Source organism: Amblyomma mixtum, chromosome 8, assembly GCF_055824585.1.
Source record: "Amblyomma mixtum isolate Tamu chromosome 8, ASM5582458v1, whole genome shotgun sequence".
Lineage (NCBI taxonomy): Eukaryota > Metazoa > Arthropoda > Arachnida > Ixodida > Ixodidae > Amblyomma > Amblyomma mixtum.
The window spans coordinates 89,292,141-89,308,702 of record NC_143019.1 but is presented as its reverse complement, the minus strand read 5'-3'; the positions used below and the strand labels follow the sequence as shown (position 1 = coordinate 89,308,702).

The 16,562-nt window shown below is 53.3% G+C and overlaps 1 protein-coding gene and 1 pseudogene across 1 annotated transcript; both read right to left on the bottom strand.

The window, feature by feature from the left end:
* Positions 1 to 7,494: 7,494 nt before the first annotated feature.
* LOC149333442 (uncharacterized) lies at positions 7,495 to 8,775 on the bottom strand. Its single transcript, XM_089557721.1, has one exon. It carries the CDS (start codon positions 8,773 to 8,775, stop codon positions 7,495 to 7,497), a length of 1,281 nt encoding a protein of 426 aa, XP_089413847.1.
* A 1,109-nt stretch (positions 8,776 to 9,884) lies between these two features.
* LOC149333441 (RNA helicase MOV-10-like) lies at positions 9,885 to 12,296 on the bottom strand (annotated as a pseudogene).
* Between the last annotated feature and the right edge of the window lie 4,266 nt (positions 12,297 to 16,562).

The following is a 16,562-nucleotide window of genomic DNA, read 5'->3' as shown; positions in this document are numbered from 1 at the left end:
TTCGACCAATTGAAAAGCGTGACATTGGGGGCGGAGCTGGTTACGAGGCCGACGACGACGCGAAACCCAGGAACGGACGCCAAAGAGCTGCGCTCTAAAAAATTCGGGCGTAATATGTGGGTCAGCAATGACGTGATGATAAGGAGGTGTATGCACATAGAATTTGTGAGTAACGAAAGCTATGCTAGTGGATGCGGTGAAATTTACAACCGGCCTAAAGGAAGCGCTGAAGGATGATTCAAAGACACCGCTAAGTGCACTTAATTATATTATCCCGTTACTATTATAATAGTCTGCGGACTCAGAATAAGATTTTGAACACTGTCGTGATTGCACAAATTATTTCGATTAAAATGCGAAATATGCGAGAAGCAAACGCTGTGGTCTATCTCCAGAACAAGAGTAATGGTAATGAATAAATACTTTCGCGGATGCAAGGCCGACGGCCACACCCGTGAAAATTCCATCAAGGTTAGGTTATACTGAAACATAAGCACCCAAGAAGGGAGAAGATCGGACAGACGCTGTCATATCTCAGTTTGTAGAACACCACATGCCACAGGCGGAGGCCGTGGGTTCGAGTCCCACCGGTAGCCATGGAGTTCTTTTTTCGTCTACCTTCTAACCAATTATATTTCAGGCAAAAAAACGGTTGCTCTAATAACCCACTGATGGAACAGCAATCAAAGAAAGGAACATTCTACAATACTTTCCTTTCAATGACTGTTTGCGTTGTTCATGTGTTCATGCACCGTTGTATTGATATAATCTTTTTTTATGGTTACTTCTACATTTTCGATGCATGTCCATCTGTACAGATGGGTATACATTCGCATATGCTAATCACCATGCTAATATCCTAACCACCGAATATGAATTAAGTTCGCAGCTGACCTGTAAACCTGCGTCCGAATTGCTGCCTCTTGTGGAAAACTGAGTTACCAGAGGAATTCTCGCTCTACGAACGCGTCTACAGACTCACAGTAAGCTGCTAATGTTGCCTCAAGGCTACCGCCCTCAAGCCGGAGGTCCAAACTTTCTGCCGTATGACGTCAGTCCTACAGTCATCGTTCCGTTATTTTAGGAACTACCGGCTAGCGATTAGGCTGTAGTGTCTCGAGCTTCTTTTAGTATCTAATGTGGTAATATTGAACGAACATTTTCTACGTGCTACGGTCCGCAGTAGACTAGCGAGCCTGCTACAACCCACAGTGCACAGCTTGAGCCCAAATGAGGAAAGAGTTGCCGCTATTTGTTTCATTACACATTTTTTAAATACTGAGAATTTTTTTAGCCCATAATCGCTACTCGTAGAGTTTTCACCGTGGAACCTACCTGAAAACACTGCTTTCCCACAAAGGATAAAGCGGCGAAATGCATCTGCCTAGTTGTATATTAGAAAAAAAAGACGTGTAGGTCAAGGTATGCTTCACCGACAGCACAAGCAGATGCAGGCCAGTTTGATCACATTTCGCTTTAAAACGCGGCATTGACCTAGCGCTGCGCCCTGAGGTCGTTAGATAGTGGTCCTTATTCATATATCGTTGTTCTGTATCATGGACTGCCCCTTTCGTGAATTTTTCCCGCCTTAGTGCAGCGCCCGCTTGTACGAAGCTAATTAGACAGTCTGGTTCCCAGTATAATCTGTATAATTTCAAGTATAATCAGTATAATCAGTCTAACTTCAGATGACTTCTCACTTGAGTTTCTGATGAAATGGTGATGAAAATTGGCCGCCGATTTTCTGATTAAGACGTGATGTGTGTTTTTCTGTTGAGATTCTCATGGAGGAGGATATAGAAGAGGAAAGGCAGGGAGGTTAACCGAAATAATAATCGGTTTGCTACCCTACACGGGGGGAAGGGGGTGAATTTCTTTTGTATACATGGGGAATTTATGATGCATTTTTAAATGGTTTATGATGCATATAGGAACCAACGTTCTGGCAAAAAAAAAAAGAAAGTCGTGAACTCTATTTTTCTCCGGCTCTTTACCATCACACAGAAACCGCACCATTGAAGCTCTCTTGCACATAATACAAATATCCATTAGAAAAAATTCAGGGGGCACTTTGGCTGTCTAAAGTGCGTAGAGGCGAAATCGTTTTCCGCACCACTTTGACTGCTTCAGTGGAACTGGTGGCGTCACATATAATTCAGTACTAATTGCTGTGATGACAAATCACTAATTAATGGTTAATTACTGTTTAATGCCTGAATACTAATTAAGTGCTAATTAATGACGCTTAAGCTTCGCCTTTAGGTGTGGAACGCGACAGCGTGTTGTAGCGCTGGCAGGGAGTCCACGGAACACCACCACCTGTTCGGCGCGATGCCTTGCCCTTTGAACGCAACGCTTTTTGAGGAAAGGAAACGGCGCAGAAATTGTGTCATCTCGGTGGACACCTGAACAGCACCGTAGAGGAAGGGAGGAAGTGGGAGTGAAAGAAGACAAAGAGGGCCCGTAATGAAGGAAATGGAAATTGTATTAGAGGAAAGGACTGTCTCACATATCTCGGTGGACACCCGTCAAAATTCTAGGGGGCACTTTTTTTGCCGTAAGTGTGGTCACTGATGTGTGGTTAAGATGTTAAGCTTCGCCTCTAAGAGTGGAACGCGACAGCGTCTTGCAACGCTCCCAGGGAGTCCATAGAACGCCATCGCGCATTCGGTTCTACGCCTCGCTCGTCGGTAAATTGGTTTTTGAGGAAAGGAAATGTATCTCTCTCATATCTCGGTGGACACCTAAATCTCGCCGGAAGGGAAAGGAGGAGGACGAGAGTGAGCGAAGACACCGTATTCACTAGACGCGCCTTAGTTCATTCCAAACCATCGAGCTGGCTTGGCGGAGTGGATAGCATGCTCGTCTCGCACGCTGAAGACCGGGGTTCGATTCCTGAGCTCGACCAATTTCCTACTCGTTTTTATTTGTTTATCTGGTCTGACTAGAAAGGTTAATTAGGCTAATTGGTTAAGTAAGCAATTAACTAAGCTCAGTCCCACTTACTTGGAGCATCACTATACGATCCCTTCAATTGGTTGCATGGTTACTAGGCAAAGTACAATTGGCCCCGTTTGAAATTCGCGCACTGTGACGTCACGGCCGTTTCGACCAATTGAAAAGCGTGACATTTTCTGTCGACAACTGCTGCTTACAACGATGAGGCATTAAAGGCTTTCGCCTTAATATTCTGTGTGCTACTTTCGCAGAAATGTGGAACAGCCCGTGACCATAATCTACCAGTCATTACTTCAAACAGCTTCCATCGCACTTTTGAAAGGAGCAAATAACATGATGAAGAGAAAAAGGGCATTACACAAAGAGAATTTATTGTGTACGAAACAGAGCAGTACAGTACATATTAAATACGTATACACACTAAGGAGCCGGCTCCGCACAAAAGTATACACAGTCAAAACAACAAGCCTGCACTTGACGGTTGGATACAATTGCCCTTGTGGGCAGGAACATGTCCCACTACAAAAGAAGAACCATTAAGGGCACAGTGGGTGGCATAACATTAGCCACCATGTGTAGTGATACACACGAAAGAGAGCACTAAAATGCACTTTTAACAGCAAAGGGGAGAGGAGGGGGGGTGGAGGGTGGCTAGTACCGGAGAACCGGCATCGCAAGCCTGCCCCCCCGTACCACAAATAACCTTGTGTGCCAACGCCGCAGGAACCTCGCCTCGCCATCTCGGTCTAGCTGGTCAGACAGATACTTCCATATGGCGAGGCGGAGGTTCTGCAGCGCCGGGTACATTGCGCGTGCCGGAGTACGGCGCGCCTCGGCGAGGCAGCGACGCCGCCACAAGACGAACATGGTGGTCGCCACGACCACTTTGACAAACAAACCCTGTCGGCGCCGCGAACAAGAAGCGGGTCTCACGCCGTACATACGGTGTACCAAGCGCCACATGGTGCGCGCAACAACACAACCAAGAAAGACATGTTCAATAGTTTCCGACGACCCGCAGTTAGCGCATTGGTCGTCAGGGACAATTCTCCAGGCAGATAGGCGCTGGCGCGTGGGAAGGACGCCCCAGCGCCTATGCCACCCAAAGTCCGCCACCTCACTGGGCAAGCGACCGGTCGCCCAATCGGCCCACTCAGACGCGGCTGTCCTACGCGCGTCATCCTCAGATTGGCGGGCGCACGCGATCTGCTGGCTTACAGTAATTGGAGCCGTATCTGAAAGCTCGACCTGGGGAAGGTCGGCATCCTGTTCTCGCTTGAAGCCTTCAACGGCGCGGTAGAAACCGGACGGTCTCTCGGCCTGCGGTCAGAGGTACCTGTCAAGGCCGAACGCGCGCCGACCTGTGCCGAGCCAATAGGCCAAGAAGGACCGCCCTGGATACCAATCCTGTAATAGGAGTGAGTTCAAGAGCCTGGCTGCACACACTCTCGACACTCTCTGAATACAGGGAAGACCAAGGCCTCCGCTGTTCGTTGGTAGGGACAATAAGTGGCGGGCAACGAGGGGTGTGCCGCCGTCTCACACAAAAGTGCCTACGAGAGAGGCTAGACGACCGGCGGTGCGGCGCGGGATAATCGCGACGCGCGAGACAAAGTGCAAAGGCGTAGGCGCGGGTCTTGACAACCCCGACCTTCGCCATCAAAGAGAGGCGGAACGCGGCCGCATCTGTAAAGACCGAAGTGGCCCGTGACACTGCCTCGTCCCAAGCGCGAGGCGAGACGTCGCTCGGCTCAAAGAGCACTCCAAGCACGCGTACAGCGCGAACAAAGTTTAGGTCATCAGGAAGCGGGCCCACAAAGGAACCGAAGCGCAGCGCGTGGCGTGTTGAGGTGCGCGCCCGACAAAGACGCATATTCGGCGAAGATCGACAGGAAGACGCGGAAACTGTCACCGTCGCGTACGAAAACGGAGTTGTCATCCACGTTCGCGGAGACAACCAGCGTCTCCTGCCCAACCATTGGAAAGCCTCGGATGCGTTTCTCTGCTGACACTGTGCGCAAAAGCGGGTCGAGTGCGAGCACGAGGAGGGCCGGTGATAGCGGGCACCCCTGTCGTACTCCCCGCGTGACCTGAAAGCTGCCTGCGATGGAGCCGTTGAGAACGAGCTCTCTTTCCAGCCCGTTGTAAAGAGAGCGGAGCAGGTCGACTAAGTCCGTTGGGAGGCCAAAGCAGCGCAGCACAGCGAAAAGATAGCTGTGGCTGACACTATCGAACGCTTTGGCCTGGTCGAGCGCTACGAAGGCGCCATTGACTCCCTTCGCACACGCGTATTCGAAGACGTCCCTCGTAAGCGTCAACGAAGCGAACACCGACCTGCCCGGCACAGCGCAAGACTGGTACGGGCTCACCAAATCCTGCAGGTAGCATCAAAGGCGCCGTACAAGCAGTGTAGCTACCAGTTTATAATCCGTGTTGAGGAGGGTAATCGGCCGCCACGACGAAGGGCTCGACGGTGTCATACCCTCCTTTGGTAAAAGAACAATGCGACCGAGGCTGAATGAAGGAGGTTTTTTCCCGCTGGCGAAAAATGTTTGATGAGCTGGACAAGTAACCCGCCGACTATGCCGAAAAAGGCGGGGTAAAATCCCGCCAACAGCCCGTCAGGACCGGGCGCCGTCGACTGGTTCATCGAACTCAGTGCTTCCCTGACTTCCTCGTTAGTCGCTGGCGCGGTGAGAGCCGCGTGTGCATCGTCCGGGAGCTGAGGAAGATGCCCGCAAAAGAAGCCGACTGCTTCCTCAAACCCTTCTCTCTCGTCCTGGCCCCGGGAAGAGAAGAGAGCCGCGAAGTGTGCGCAGGAAGTCTGCCGGATCACTGCCTGGTCTGAGGAGAGCGTGTCATCGTTCACCAAGACCTCTTCTACGCGTGTTACACGACCTCTGTTGCGACCCAGGGATCTCGCGTATCCGAGGTCTGCCTTGTCGTCGAGGGGCATGCGCCAGTCCGCTGAGTGGCGCGACGCACGCGAGCTGTCCTCAAGGATCTGATGGTAACGGACGCGAAGAACATCTAGGTAGTCGCGCATCGCGAAAGTAAGCTGACCGCCATTTCGGACGATGCGCATGCGCCGCAAAAAGTCGTTTAGCGCAGAGGTTACGCGGACGCGCCGCGCTTTGCCCGCGCGAACCAGGACATCGCGCCAACGGGACTTCAAGGTGTCCCACACAGCAGGAGTAAAAACAGACACTTCAGAGACCGAAACACTCCGTAGATCAGGAATCTCTGCGAGACAGACATCATCGTTCAGCCCCCGCTCCATCCATGCGCCACATCAGGGGGCTGTAGGACCGACCAGGCGATGCCCGTAGGGCCACTACGACCGGAAAATGGTCGCTGAGGTTACACACGGCAGGCAGGAGGGGTGTACCGCGCATTCAAGTAGGAGAGGGACCAGAATGGAGGGGAGGTAAACCCGGTCAAGCCGCCTCGCACTCTGGCCTCGAACGCGTGTCGGGACAAAAAGGTCGCCAAATAGGTTAACCCACGCGGCCTCTAAACCCAGGGACCGAACGAGCTTTTCAATCTCTTTCGCGTGGTAAGCTGAGGCTCACTGTCCAGGCCCCCCGATGTCGCGGTTCGTGTCAAGCACACAATTAAAGTCCCCCAGCAGGACATGAGGGATATCCTCAAGAAGAAAGGACGCTATCGATATGAAAAATTTGCCTGTCAAACTGCGCGTGACTGGCGCGTACACATTTAAAAAGCGGGTCTTGCGATCATTAAGGAATAGGTCGACCACAATGAAGCGTCCGTCCAGACCGAACGTGCAGTGAGCACTTGATCTAAATGCCGGGTTCAGGAAAACCACACCCACGCCGCAACACCGTGAGTCCCTTGAACTAAACAACGCGTCGATACGGACACGTGACTTAAAAGAAATAACGTCGGCGGGAGTGCGAAAGTTGCACTCCTGCAAAAACAAAACATCGATACAAAACGAACGCGCAAGGTGAAGCCCCTCGCGCTGCGTATCGGGAGAGCGAAACCCCTGCGCGTTAAAAGAAGCGAACCAAAAAACAGCCATCATAAAAATAAAGCGGAGAACAATACAACAAAGCAAAACAACGAAACAAGCGAACAAAACAAAACGGCGACGTACTCACGGCACAGTTCTGCGGGCAAAGTCTGTGGGTGCGTAGACACACCGGCGCTGGGGGGGGGGGGGGGGGGGGTGTCAAGGCGCTGGGGAGGCGACGCGGGTCCCTGCTGGCGTCCTGACTGGCGGCCGCGCGGCGACGGGGCGACGATACCAAGCGGTGCTAACGGCTGCGCGGTGGTAAGGTCCGGCCGATGCGCGCGGCTGCGGCACAAACACACAGTCACACACGCACCAACACACAACACCGCACAAACTCCGTGCATCGCTCGCCTGACGCGCCGACGGAGCCAGCGCGCCGATAGGATAGCGGCGCCAGCTGAGCGCCGAAACGACGGCGCTCGAGCCACTGCCGAGCAGGGGAGAGGGAAAGGGGCCGTCACGGTGCGAAGTCCTGAGAGAGGGCGCCATCGCGAAGACTAGATGTCTTCGGAGAAGTCCATGGCGGCGTTCTCCTCGTCTGCCGCCCACACCTTCTTCTTAGGTGCGAGGTCGAGCAGCGACGGGCCGCTGCCCTCGGACGACGAGTGCTGGCGCTTGGGGTCGTCCTGCTCCAGGGCCTTGCGCACGCCAGCCAGGACCACCATCGCGGCGCACGGATGGTGCGGATCGGGAGCCACCGGGATATGCGCCCTCTGCGGGCGCGGCCCGCTCGCGCTGTCGCTATCACTGGTGTCGCTGTCCTTGACGGGCGTGTGCAGCGCAGCGCCGGAGGAGGACGTCGCGGGCGACTCGGTGCCCGGCTCGGCGTCCTGCAGTTGCGCCGCCGTCGGCGCGTCAAAAAGGGACGCCTCCAGGCTCGGAGGCTCCGATAGGGGCGATCCGAGCAGCGACGCGTCGGATTCTGTCGAGGCGGACTTCTCGGCGTCGAAGACGCCCTCGGGCTGGTCCTCCTCGGTACGGTCCGTGGAGGAGTCAGACGACTCCTCCGCGTGCTCTTGGGCGGAGCTTGACGCGGCCTCGTCCCACAGGGTAGCGGGCTGGTTGTCGCTCGCAGGTGCGTCGACTGCCGCCTTGTTGGAACCGGCGGCCGCTGCGGCAGCGTACGAGCGGGGCTGCACGCAGTCCGCGGTCGCGTGCTGCTCCCCGCAGCGCTTGCACGCTGCCTGGCAGGTCGCCGTCTCGTGGCCGTACGCGCCACAACGCCCACACCGCGTGGCAGTGCAGGCGGCACCCAGGTGGCCCCCGCCGCCGCACCTCGAACACACCCTCTTCATGCCCCGGTATTCCAACATTGCGCGGTGGCCCGCGACGGTCAGGAAGTTCGGGGGTGCCCGCTGCATTTCGAGTTTGACGGTGCGGAAGCCGTTCCTGATGTCTCCGCGGCTCTTGAAAACGGGCTCTGACACTGCTCGCACCTTTCCGTAGGCGCACAGGGCAGCAGCGAGCGCGTCGTCCGAGACGGTGGGCGGCATCCGGAACACCGTCACATAAACCATTGGTGCCGCCATTTGCGCCAGTGGTACAGGTTTTCCAACGACGAGGAGGCTCCCCGCCGCTACCATCTTCGTCGCTTGAGCCATGGAGCTCACAGCACAAAAGAACTTCGTTCCGCCGAGGTGCTGCAGGTACTGCAGCCCCCCGACACCGACGACCGCCTCTATGGAGTCAGTTAGGTCGTCGGCCGGAACAGGCTCCGGCACTGTAAAGTAAAAACATTGCGCCTTCGTGGGGCGCATCTCGGGAGGCGGGAGGGCCATGTTGCGAAGCCCTGGACACCACGGCAGCAGGCCTGGCGCCGGGGAATGAACAGCACGCCCTCCGGGGTCGCTAGGCGGGATCCGGGCGGGCCGCCCGCCGGGACCGAAACCACGAATAAAAGTACTGCGCGCGGAGCAGCAGTACTTAAAGATGATGCTAAAGTCCTTAAAGTCCTTAAAGAGGATGCTAGCATGGGGACAGGGGAACGGGCGTCGAATAGGGAGCCTGGTTGGGGATGCATTGGCTTTTGGAACTTCGTGTGTGATTGTCTGCATTACTCTGCTCAGTGTTCTCGGCATCGTCTTTTAAGGCGGAAGCCTTTAATGCCTCATCGTTGTAAGCAGCAGTTGTCGACAGACATGCCACGCTTTTCAATTGGTCGAAACTGTCGTGACGTCACAGTGCGCGAATTTCAAACGGGGCCGATTGTACTTTGGCAACCATGCAACCAATTAAAGGGATCTTATTGTGATGCTCCAAGTAAGTGGGACTGGGTTTAGTTAATTGCTTACCTAACTAATTAGCCAAATTAACCTTTCTAGTCAGACCAGATAAATAAATAAAACCGAGTAGGAAATTGGCCGAGCTTGGCAATCGAACCCCGGTCTCCGCAGTGCGAGACGAGCACGCTACCACTCCGCCATGCCAGCTCGACGGTTTGGAATGAACAAAGGCGCGTCAAGTGAATACGGTGTCTTCGTTCACTCCCATCTTCCTCCCTTCCCGTTATGGCGAGGTTTAGGTGTCCACCGAGAGATGAGAGACATATACATTTCCTTTCCTCAAAAACCAATTTACGGACAAGCAAGACGTAGAACCGAACGGGCGATGGCGTTCTATGGACTCTCTGGCAGCGTTGCATGACGTTATCGCGTTCCGCTCTTAGAGGCGAAGCTTAACATCTTAACCACACATCAGTGACACAAGCAGTAACACTGTGCTTAAGGCTTTCGCCTCACCGCACTTTAGGTCAACAAAGTGCCCCCCTGATTTTTGTACAGTGTATATGGATATGTATCTTTGTTTTCTTATTGAGTGCATGGATTTCCTGCGTTACACATCATGCCTTTTTCATTCTTTTCATTTCTTTTATGGTGGCTAGGGAGTCTACACAAATTACTCACAAATCACACAAAGTCCTACACAAATCAGTCCAAAGGCGCTAGGGAAATCTTGCACACATGCCATGCAGTCAAGCTTCTACCAGCAGATATCAAGGTTGAAGGAAGCTGGCTTCCCTGACGAAGTCTTAAAGGCAGTGCTTAAAAGGATGGTAAAGGAGTTAAAGGCGCGCCCTGAATAAAAGATACGGATAACATTACAAACATGCTAGTCGCAGTCCCCTATGCCAACAAGACTGCTCACAACTTGAAAAAAGTAGGGAATAAACACGGCGTCCGGCTGGTGTTTTCTGCGCCCTGTAAACTCAGCTGCCTATGTGCGAGAATTGGCGAAACTTCCACCAAGAAGAAACGCAATGACCGCAGTGTAAAACACAAAATGTCTTATGTGGACTGCCAGACGGGCGAGAAAAGGCGGTCTGAAAAGAGCGTGAAAAGAGCCCTAGCGGGGCAGTGGCACTACTACATCAGCACTCAGGCCATAAGAGGTCATATTTTCCATGCAGTAGTCTATAAGAGACTTCCAATTGGTGTCCAGGATGAGCACGTCGGGGTTGCCCACGACCACCAGCATGGAACTGGCTCGGCTGATGGCGACATTGAAGCGCGTGGGGCAGAAGATGAAGTCTAGGCCTCGACCGCCACCATCTCCAGACATGGCTTCAATCCCTCGCACCGTCGAGACAACAATGAGACTGCGCTCCTGGCCCTGGAGCTCCTCGGCCGAGCCCAGCTTGCAGTGTGGCAGGTCGAGGGAATCCATGTAGCAGCGCAGCTTCTGAACCTGCTTGCGGTAGGGGGTCACTACGCCCACCTGCTCGGGCAGCAGGCCCCAAGGCCCAAACGCGCGCTAGAGGTATCGCGTCACGTGTACAACCTCCGATTGGTAGAACCATGAAGGGCACGAACCTTCCCTCTGGGCACAGCCACGAACACAATGAAAAAACACTGGGAAGTCTGGCAGATTCCCCCGTTCCCGAGTGCCCACGACGCTCAGAAGCTGGCTCTCGTAGAAGAGCCTGGAGTACGGCTCCAGCAGTGTCTGCACACAACGGTAGCTGTTCCTGAGCCACGTGAAGGGCAGATGTGGTGGCATGGAATCCCCACTGCTGCCACCGCCCAGGAGCAGGCGGTGGAGGAGGGACTCGCCCAGGCCGCCCTTGATCGCCAGCCGAGACCGCACTACGGGGCCCAGCTGCAAGGGGTCTCCACCCAGGACAAGGCTCCCTCCAGCCAGGCACACCATCCCCATCACCACCAGCGTATCCGGCTCCGTTGCTTGCCCCGCCTCGTCCATGAAGGCATGGGTGAAGTGGTCGGGTGGAAGGCCTAGGCTGTAGAGTGTACCAACTGTGATCACAGTGGACACAACGATACGGTGCCGGGCTGCTTTCTTCACTACTCCCGTATTCATGCACAGGTGTCTGATGGTAGGCCTTCCTCTGGTAACCTAGCAGCCGCACAATATCCGAGGACACCAGCTTACCAGACGAACACAGTTTTTCGGTCAAAAGGTCAGCTCCACTGTTTGAAGGCGTGCAGGCAATCAGTCGGCTATGCTTTATGCTCAGGAACACCTGCAGGATGGCCTCAATGAGGGTGACAGTCTTGCCGGTTCCAGGAGGGCCCCAAGCGACGTAAGACAGATGACCTCTGCTGCCTGCCAGGATATGATGCACTGCCTCGCGCTGCAGCTCATTCAGCTGCTCGTTGACTAGCTTCAGCGGCTTCACCGACATCGGCGACTGTGCTGCTCCAGCTCTTGGAAACAGCACCGAACGAAGAAGAGGGCAATGCAGGCGCACAGCTAGATGGCAGCGTCACAACGTTGTGCGGTTCAGCTGGAAGAACAACTGCCAAGCTTGACCGGGGCTCTTCAAGAGTTCTTCGTTGAAGGCAAGGCAAGGCGTTGAAGGCAGACATGACCTGGTGCACGAAGCCTTTGTAACTGAGCGGCTCGTTGGATACTGCGCCGGCAAGGCGCACCACCACTCGGTCGCCGACCCGAGGTGGGAACTGGGCCTCCTCCAGCCACGAGGTCAGGCTGAGCCGCACGAAGTGGCCCTCGAGTTTCAGCAGGGCAGGGTACAGGACCCGCTCCTCGTGCTCGCGGCACAGATGCACCTCTTCCAGGTGCAGCAGGAGCTGAAGCTTCTCCACATAGTTCTCGGGACACAGTGGCTGACGTGACCCACTAACGAAATTCTCTAGCTCTTGAGGCGACATGTTCCAGAACGCTGCGTTCACTGGGAGGTGAGGAAGCCCTTCAGGAAGCTTCGCTTGACGCATTGGTAGCCGCTCACCCGGAACAGTCCACAACCGATTGTGATGTGTTGCAGCTACAGCTGAGTGGGTTTCCATGGCAGAAGGAAGGGGGGACTCGAGCCTCGAAGGGGAACACGAGAGCGTCCAGCGCTTTCGTCTTCTTCTTAGCATATGGCGCCATCTGTTGTGACTTTCCCGGATGCAATGGTTGGATGCTATACGGGCTGCATCAGCAGTATTTAAAAAAATTCAGGGGGCACTTTGACTGTCTAAAGTGCGTAGAGGCGGAAGCGTTTTCCGCACCACTTTCGCTGCTTCTGTGGCACTGGTGGCGTCACATGTAATTGAGTAGTAATTAATAAGTGATGACAAAACCCTACTTAATGGTTAATTACTGATTAATGCCTGAATACTAATCAACTGACGCTTAAGCTTCGCCTTTAGGAGTGGAACGCGACAGCGTGTTGTAGCGCTGCCAGGGAGTCCACGGAACGCCACCACACGTTCGGCGCGATGCCTTGACCTTTGAACGCAACGCTTTTTGAGGAAAGGAGATGGCGCTGTAATTCTCTGTCATCTCGGTGGACACCTGAACCGCACCGTAGAGGAAGGGAGGAAGTGTGAGTGAAAGAAGACAAAGAGGGCCCGTAATGAAGAAAATGAAAATTGTATTTGAGGAAAGGAAATCACGCAGCAACTGTATCACATATCCCGGTGGACACCCGTCTAAATTCAGGAGGGCACTTTATTGACCTAAAGTGCGGTCACTGATGTGTGGTTAAGACGTTAAGCTTCGCCTCTGAGAGTTGAACGCGACAGCTTCTTGCAACGCTGCCAGGGAGTCCATAGAACGCCATCGCCCATTCGGTTATACGGCTCGCTCGTCGGTAAATTGATTTTTGAGGAAAGGAAAATATATCTGTCTCTCATATCTCGGCGGACATCTAAGCCTCGCCGGAAGGGAAGGGAGAAGAATGAGAGTGAGCGAAGACACCATATTCACTAGACGCGCCTTTGTTCATTCCAAACCGTCGAGCTGGCATGGTGGAGCTCGAAGTCACAGGTAGCGGGGTTAACTGGTCCAAGTGCCTTGGGCTCTGGCATGGATGGTGGCCATCCCGCCCGGACCATTTCGCCAACGTACCGTGGGCGCCGACCCCGGGCAAGTATTTGGGCGTTCCGCTTGATGCTTATCGCGATAGCGAGGAGTATTGGAAAGAGCAAACTAAAGACGCACGTGACCGAGCTGGGAAATGAAAAGGCACCAGCCTTTCAATTTTCGCCAGAGCTACAGTCTGCAATCTTTTTTTTATTAGCAAACTTTGGTATGTGATGCGGGTTTTGCATTGCTCGCGTGTGAACGTTCAGAAGCTACACAGGATTTTTGCAGTTTTCATATGGGCGTCCGAATGGGAACGTTGTAGCAGAACGAACCTGTTCCGGGGGGTAAAAGACGGGGGGCTAGGGCTAGGGCACCTCTTTTTAAGGCAGCTGGTGAACCGTTTTTTGTTTTTTCGCGACGTCACAGACCCGTTCTTGCGCACCGTGTGCCAAGTGAAGCTGCGGCGATTGCTGCCGGAGTTTGCGGTATCCACAGAAGAGCTCTCTGGTGGAACTTTTGGTTACTACAAAGAGATTGTAGCAAGCGTTCGGTTTCTTTCGGCACGTTTTTCCACCGATTATTTGTGGAAAAGTAAAAGGAAAAAGTTGTACAATGATCTTTGTGATATTGTTTTCCCAGAGCCCATGTACAGGGCCTTGTACAGTGGAGGCCCGGGAGGGGATGTTTTAAAAAGGGTGAAGAAAATGCAGGTGCCACCAGGAGTAAACACTTTCTTTTTTAAGTTACACACCGGGAAGTTACCAGTTAAAAAGTTTCTAGAGGGAAAGGATTTCTTTTAACCGTGGGGATCGAACTGCTTAATTTGTAAACAGCCTGAAACAATAGACCATGTTTTTTTTTTTTGCATTGCTGGGAAGGGGTTTATTTTTGGGACGTGTTACAAAGGACCATAAAGAAAGAGCTACCACTTGACGCGCACGGAATTCGCTATTTAAGCACTGATAATGAGGATGGGGGACCTTTTGATCTCATAATGCTCTTGGGCCTCCACTGTATATGGCGCTCCAGAATGGCAGGCTACCATTGTGACAAAGACGCACGACCGGCCCGAATTTATTTTCGGGAAAGCATGGACTGGTTTCTTGCAATCCAAAAAGCAGCTGCGGAGCCTCCCGATTGGCTCTCAAGACTAGAGCCGTTGTGTATGTTGCGGGAATTTGAAGCTAACGAAGCCAGTCTCGTGCTGGCTGACCACGAGAGTGTCGTATGTATATAGCGTTATGTTTATTTTTGTTGTGCAATGTCATGAGCCAACGCCAGGCAATAAATAAAAGAAAAACTGGCATGGCGGAGTGGTTAGCACGCTCGTCTCGCACTCCAGAGACCGTGGTTCGATTCCTGAACTCGGCCACTTTCCTACTCGGTTTTATTTATTTATATGGCCTGACTAGAAAAGTTAATTAGGTTAATTGGGCAATTAAACAATTGACTGAGCTCAGTCCCACTTACTTGGAGCATCAGTATACGATCCCTTCAACTGGTTGCATGGTTACTAGCCAAAGTACAATTGGCCCCGTTTGAAATTCGCGCACTGTGACGTCACGACCATTTCGACCAATTGAAAAGCGTGACATTTCTGTCGACAACTGCGGCTTACAACGATGAGGCATTAAAGGCTTCCGCCTTAATATTGATCTCTTGAACTCAATGACATGCTCTCTTAATTGTTGCCTGTGGGGGATATCGACGAACAGCTGTGTCGCGAATCGGGTGGACGCGTCCCCGACTGGTGAAGGGGAACGCTTTCGCGTGCAGGTTCGTAGAAAAGAACAAAGAAATCAAACAAAACAAAACGAAGCCGTGTTTATATAAATATAAATATATAAATATATAAATATATATAAATATATAAAAAAGATGCCCAGGCTTAGCTTTATTAAGCCAAGAATGCGTTGCATATTGCGCGGTCTTTTTGCGCGAGGTATTGCTTGGCGGCAGTCGATTTTCTCAGCAGCTTTTCCTCCGTGACGTATGGATGGATGGATAGGAGCGCCCCCTTTGAAACGGGCCGGTGGGAACCGCCACCATGCTCAGCCGTTTTTTTTGTCTTTTTCCTCTCTCTTTTCTTTTTTATTTTCTTTTGTTTCTTTTTTATTTTAATTTTTTTGTTTTGTTTTAGCGGGAGCCAGGTGGTGGCTGCGGCCGCGCGCGACCGCGCGAGTTGGGGCCCAGCTTTTCCTCCGGCTGTCGTGACGTCACGTCACGTGGTTTGGTGGCTGCCCGGCCGTGCCCAAGGGCTGAACTGAGTGATTGCAATATGCTACGCATAAAAGGAGAGAGCTCCCCGGCTACAAAGCGTCCCAGGTGGTGCGGGAATGCCTTGCAGGTAGCACAGACGCGGGCTGGCGAGTTGCGATGCGTCGCTGGCGTTGCGTTTAGGGAGGCGATGGTAGAGAGCCAGGAGATAAGGAACGGAGATGGATACGGAAGACACTGATGAACTCCTGTCAGTTGCTCCCAAGAACTGGGCAGCTGCAGCTCGAAAACTGTAGCCAGGTCCTGACGACGGCGTTCCACAAAACACCGTAGGCCTATGCAGGCCATCCAAGGAAGCCGTGGCAGCAAAGTGGCGATAGCAGTAGGCCTGCGTCGTAGATTCAGGGGAAGTCGACGGCAGCACAGACCCGAAGTCTGACGGCTGCCACCTCCACGTTTGAATGAGGCTTAATGGTCTTGCGTCGGTGATCCAAGGGAAGCCACTGGCAGCTCGAACCCAACGTCCGACCGCTGCCACTTCCACGCTTGAACGACCAGACTTCTCCTGCGGTGTCTTCCTCAACACCTCGGTTTGCTGAGACGTAGCTCTCCGCTCCTCGTGCCTGCCTCGCGCACACCCTAGGCACGCGCACACGCGCAACGCGGGGCTGGCACACACGGCGCTCCGCTGTCCGAAGCACCACTGCCGCGTTCCAAAAGTCCCTCGACAATGTGGTGTGCACATCACACTAAGACGTGTTAGCGTTTAATATGGTTACCTACTTCCTGAGTATTCAAGGTTGGCTCCTCAGTGTATTCAGAGGTTTCTATAGCCAACCATTAGACAGTTATATCACTGTCTAGATTTTCGGAAAGGTGATTCTCGTAGGCGCTGCAACGCAAGGAATTCGTGTGCTCCACAAGCGCCACACAGAAATCGCAGGTCTGAGTAGCGCACGCACCACTGCTATTCACGGTGGCTGACCTTAAGGGGCGGGGGCGGGGGGGGGGGGTTGTTGTCTCGCCCCCAAAAGGTTTTGCACATCTTGCCTAACGTCCGTTTTCGGGGCTATCATAGGGC

What these genes read in the sequence shown, in the direction of transcription:
- LOC149333442 (XM_089557721.1), bottom strand. Translation starts at nt 8,775, where the DNA reads ATGGCCCTCCCGCCTCCCGAGATGCGCCCCACGAAGGCGCAATGTTTT.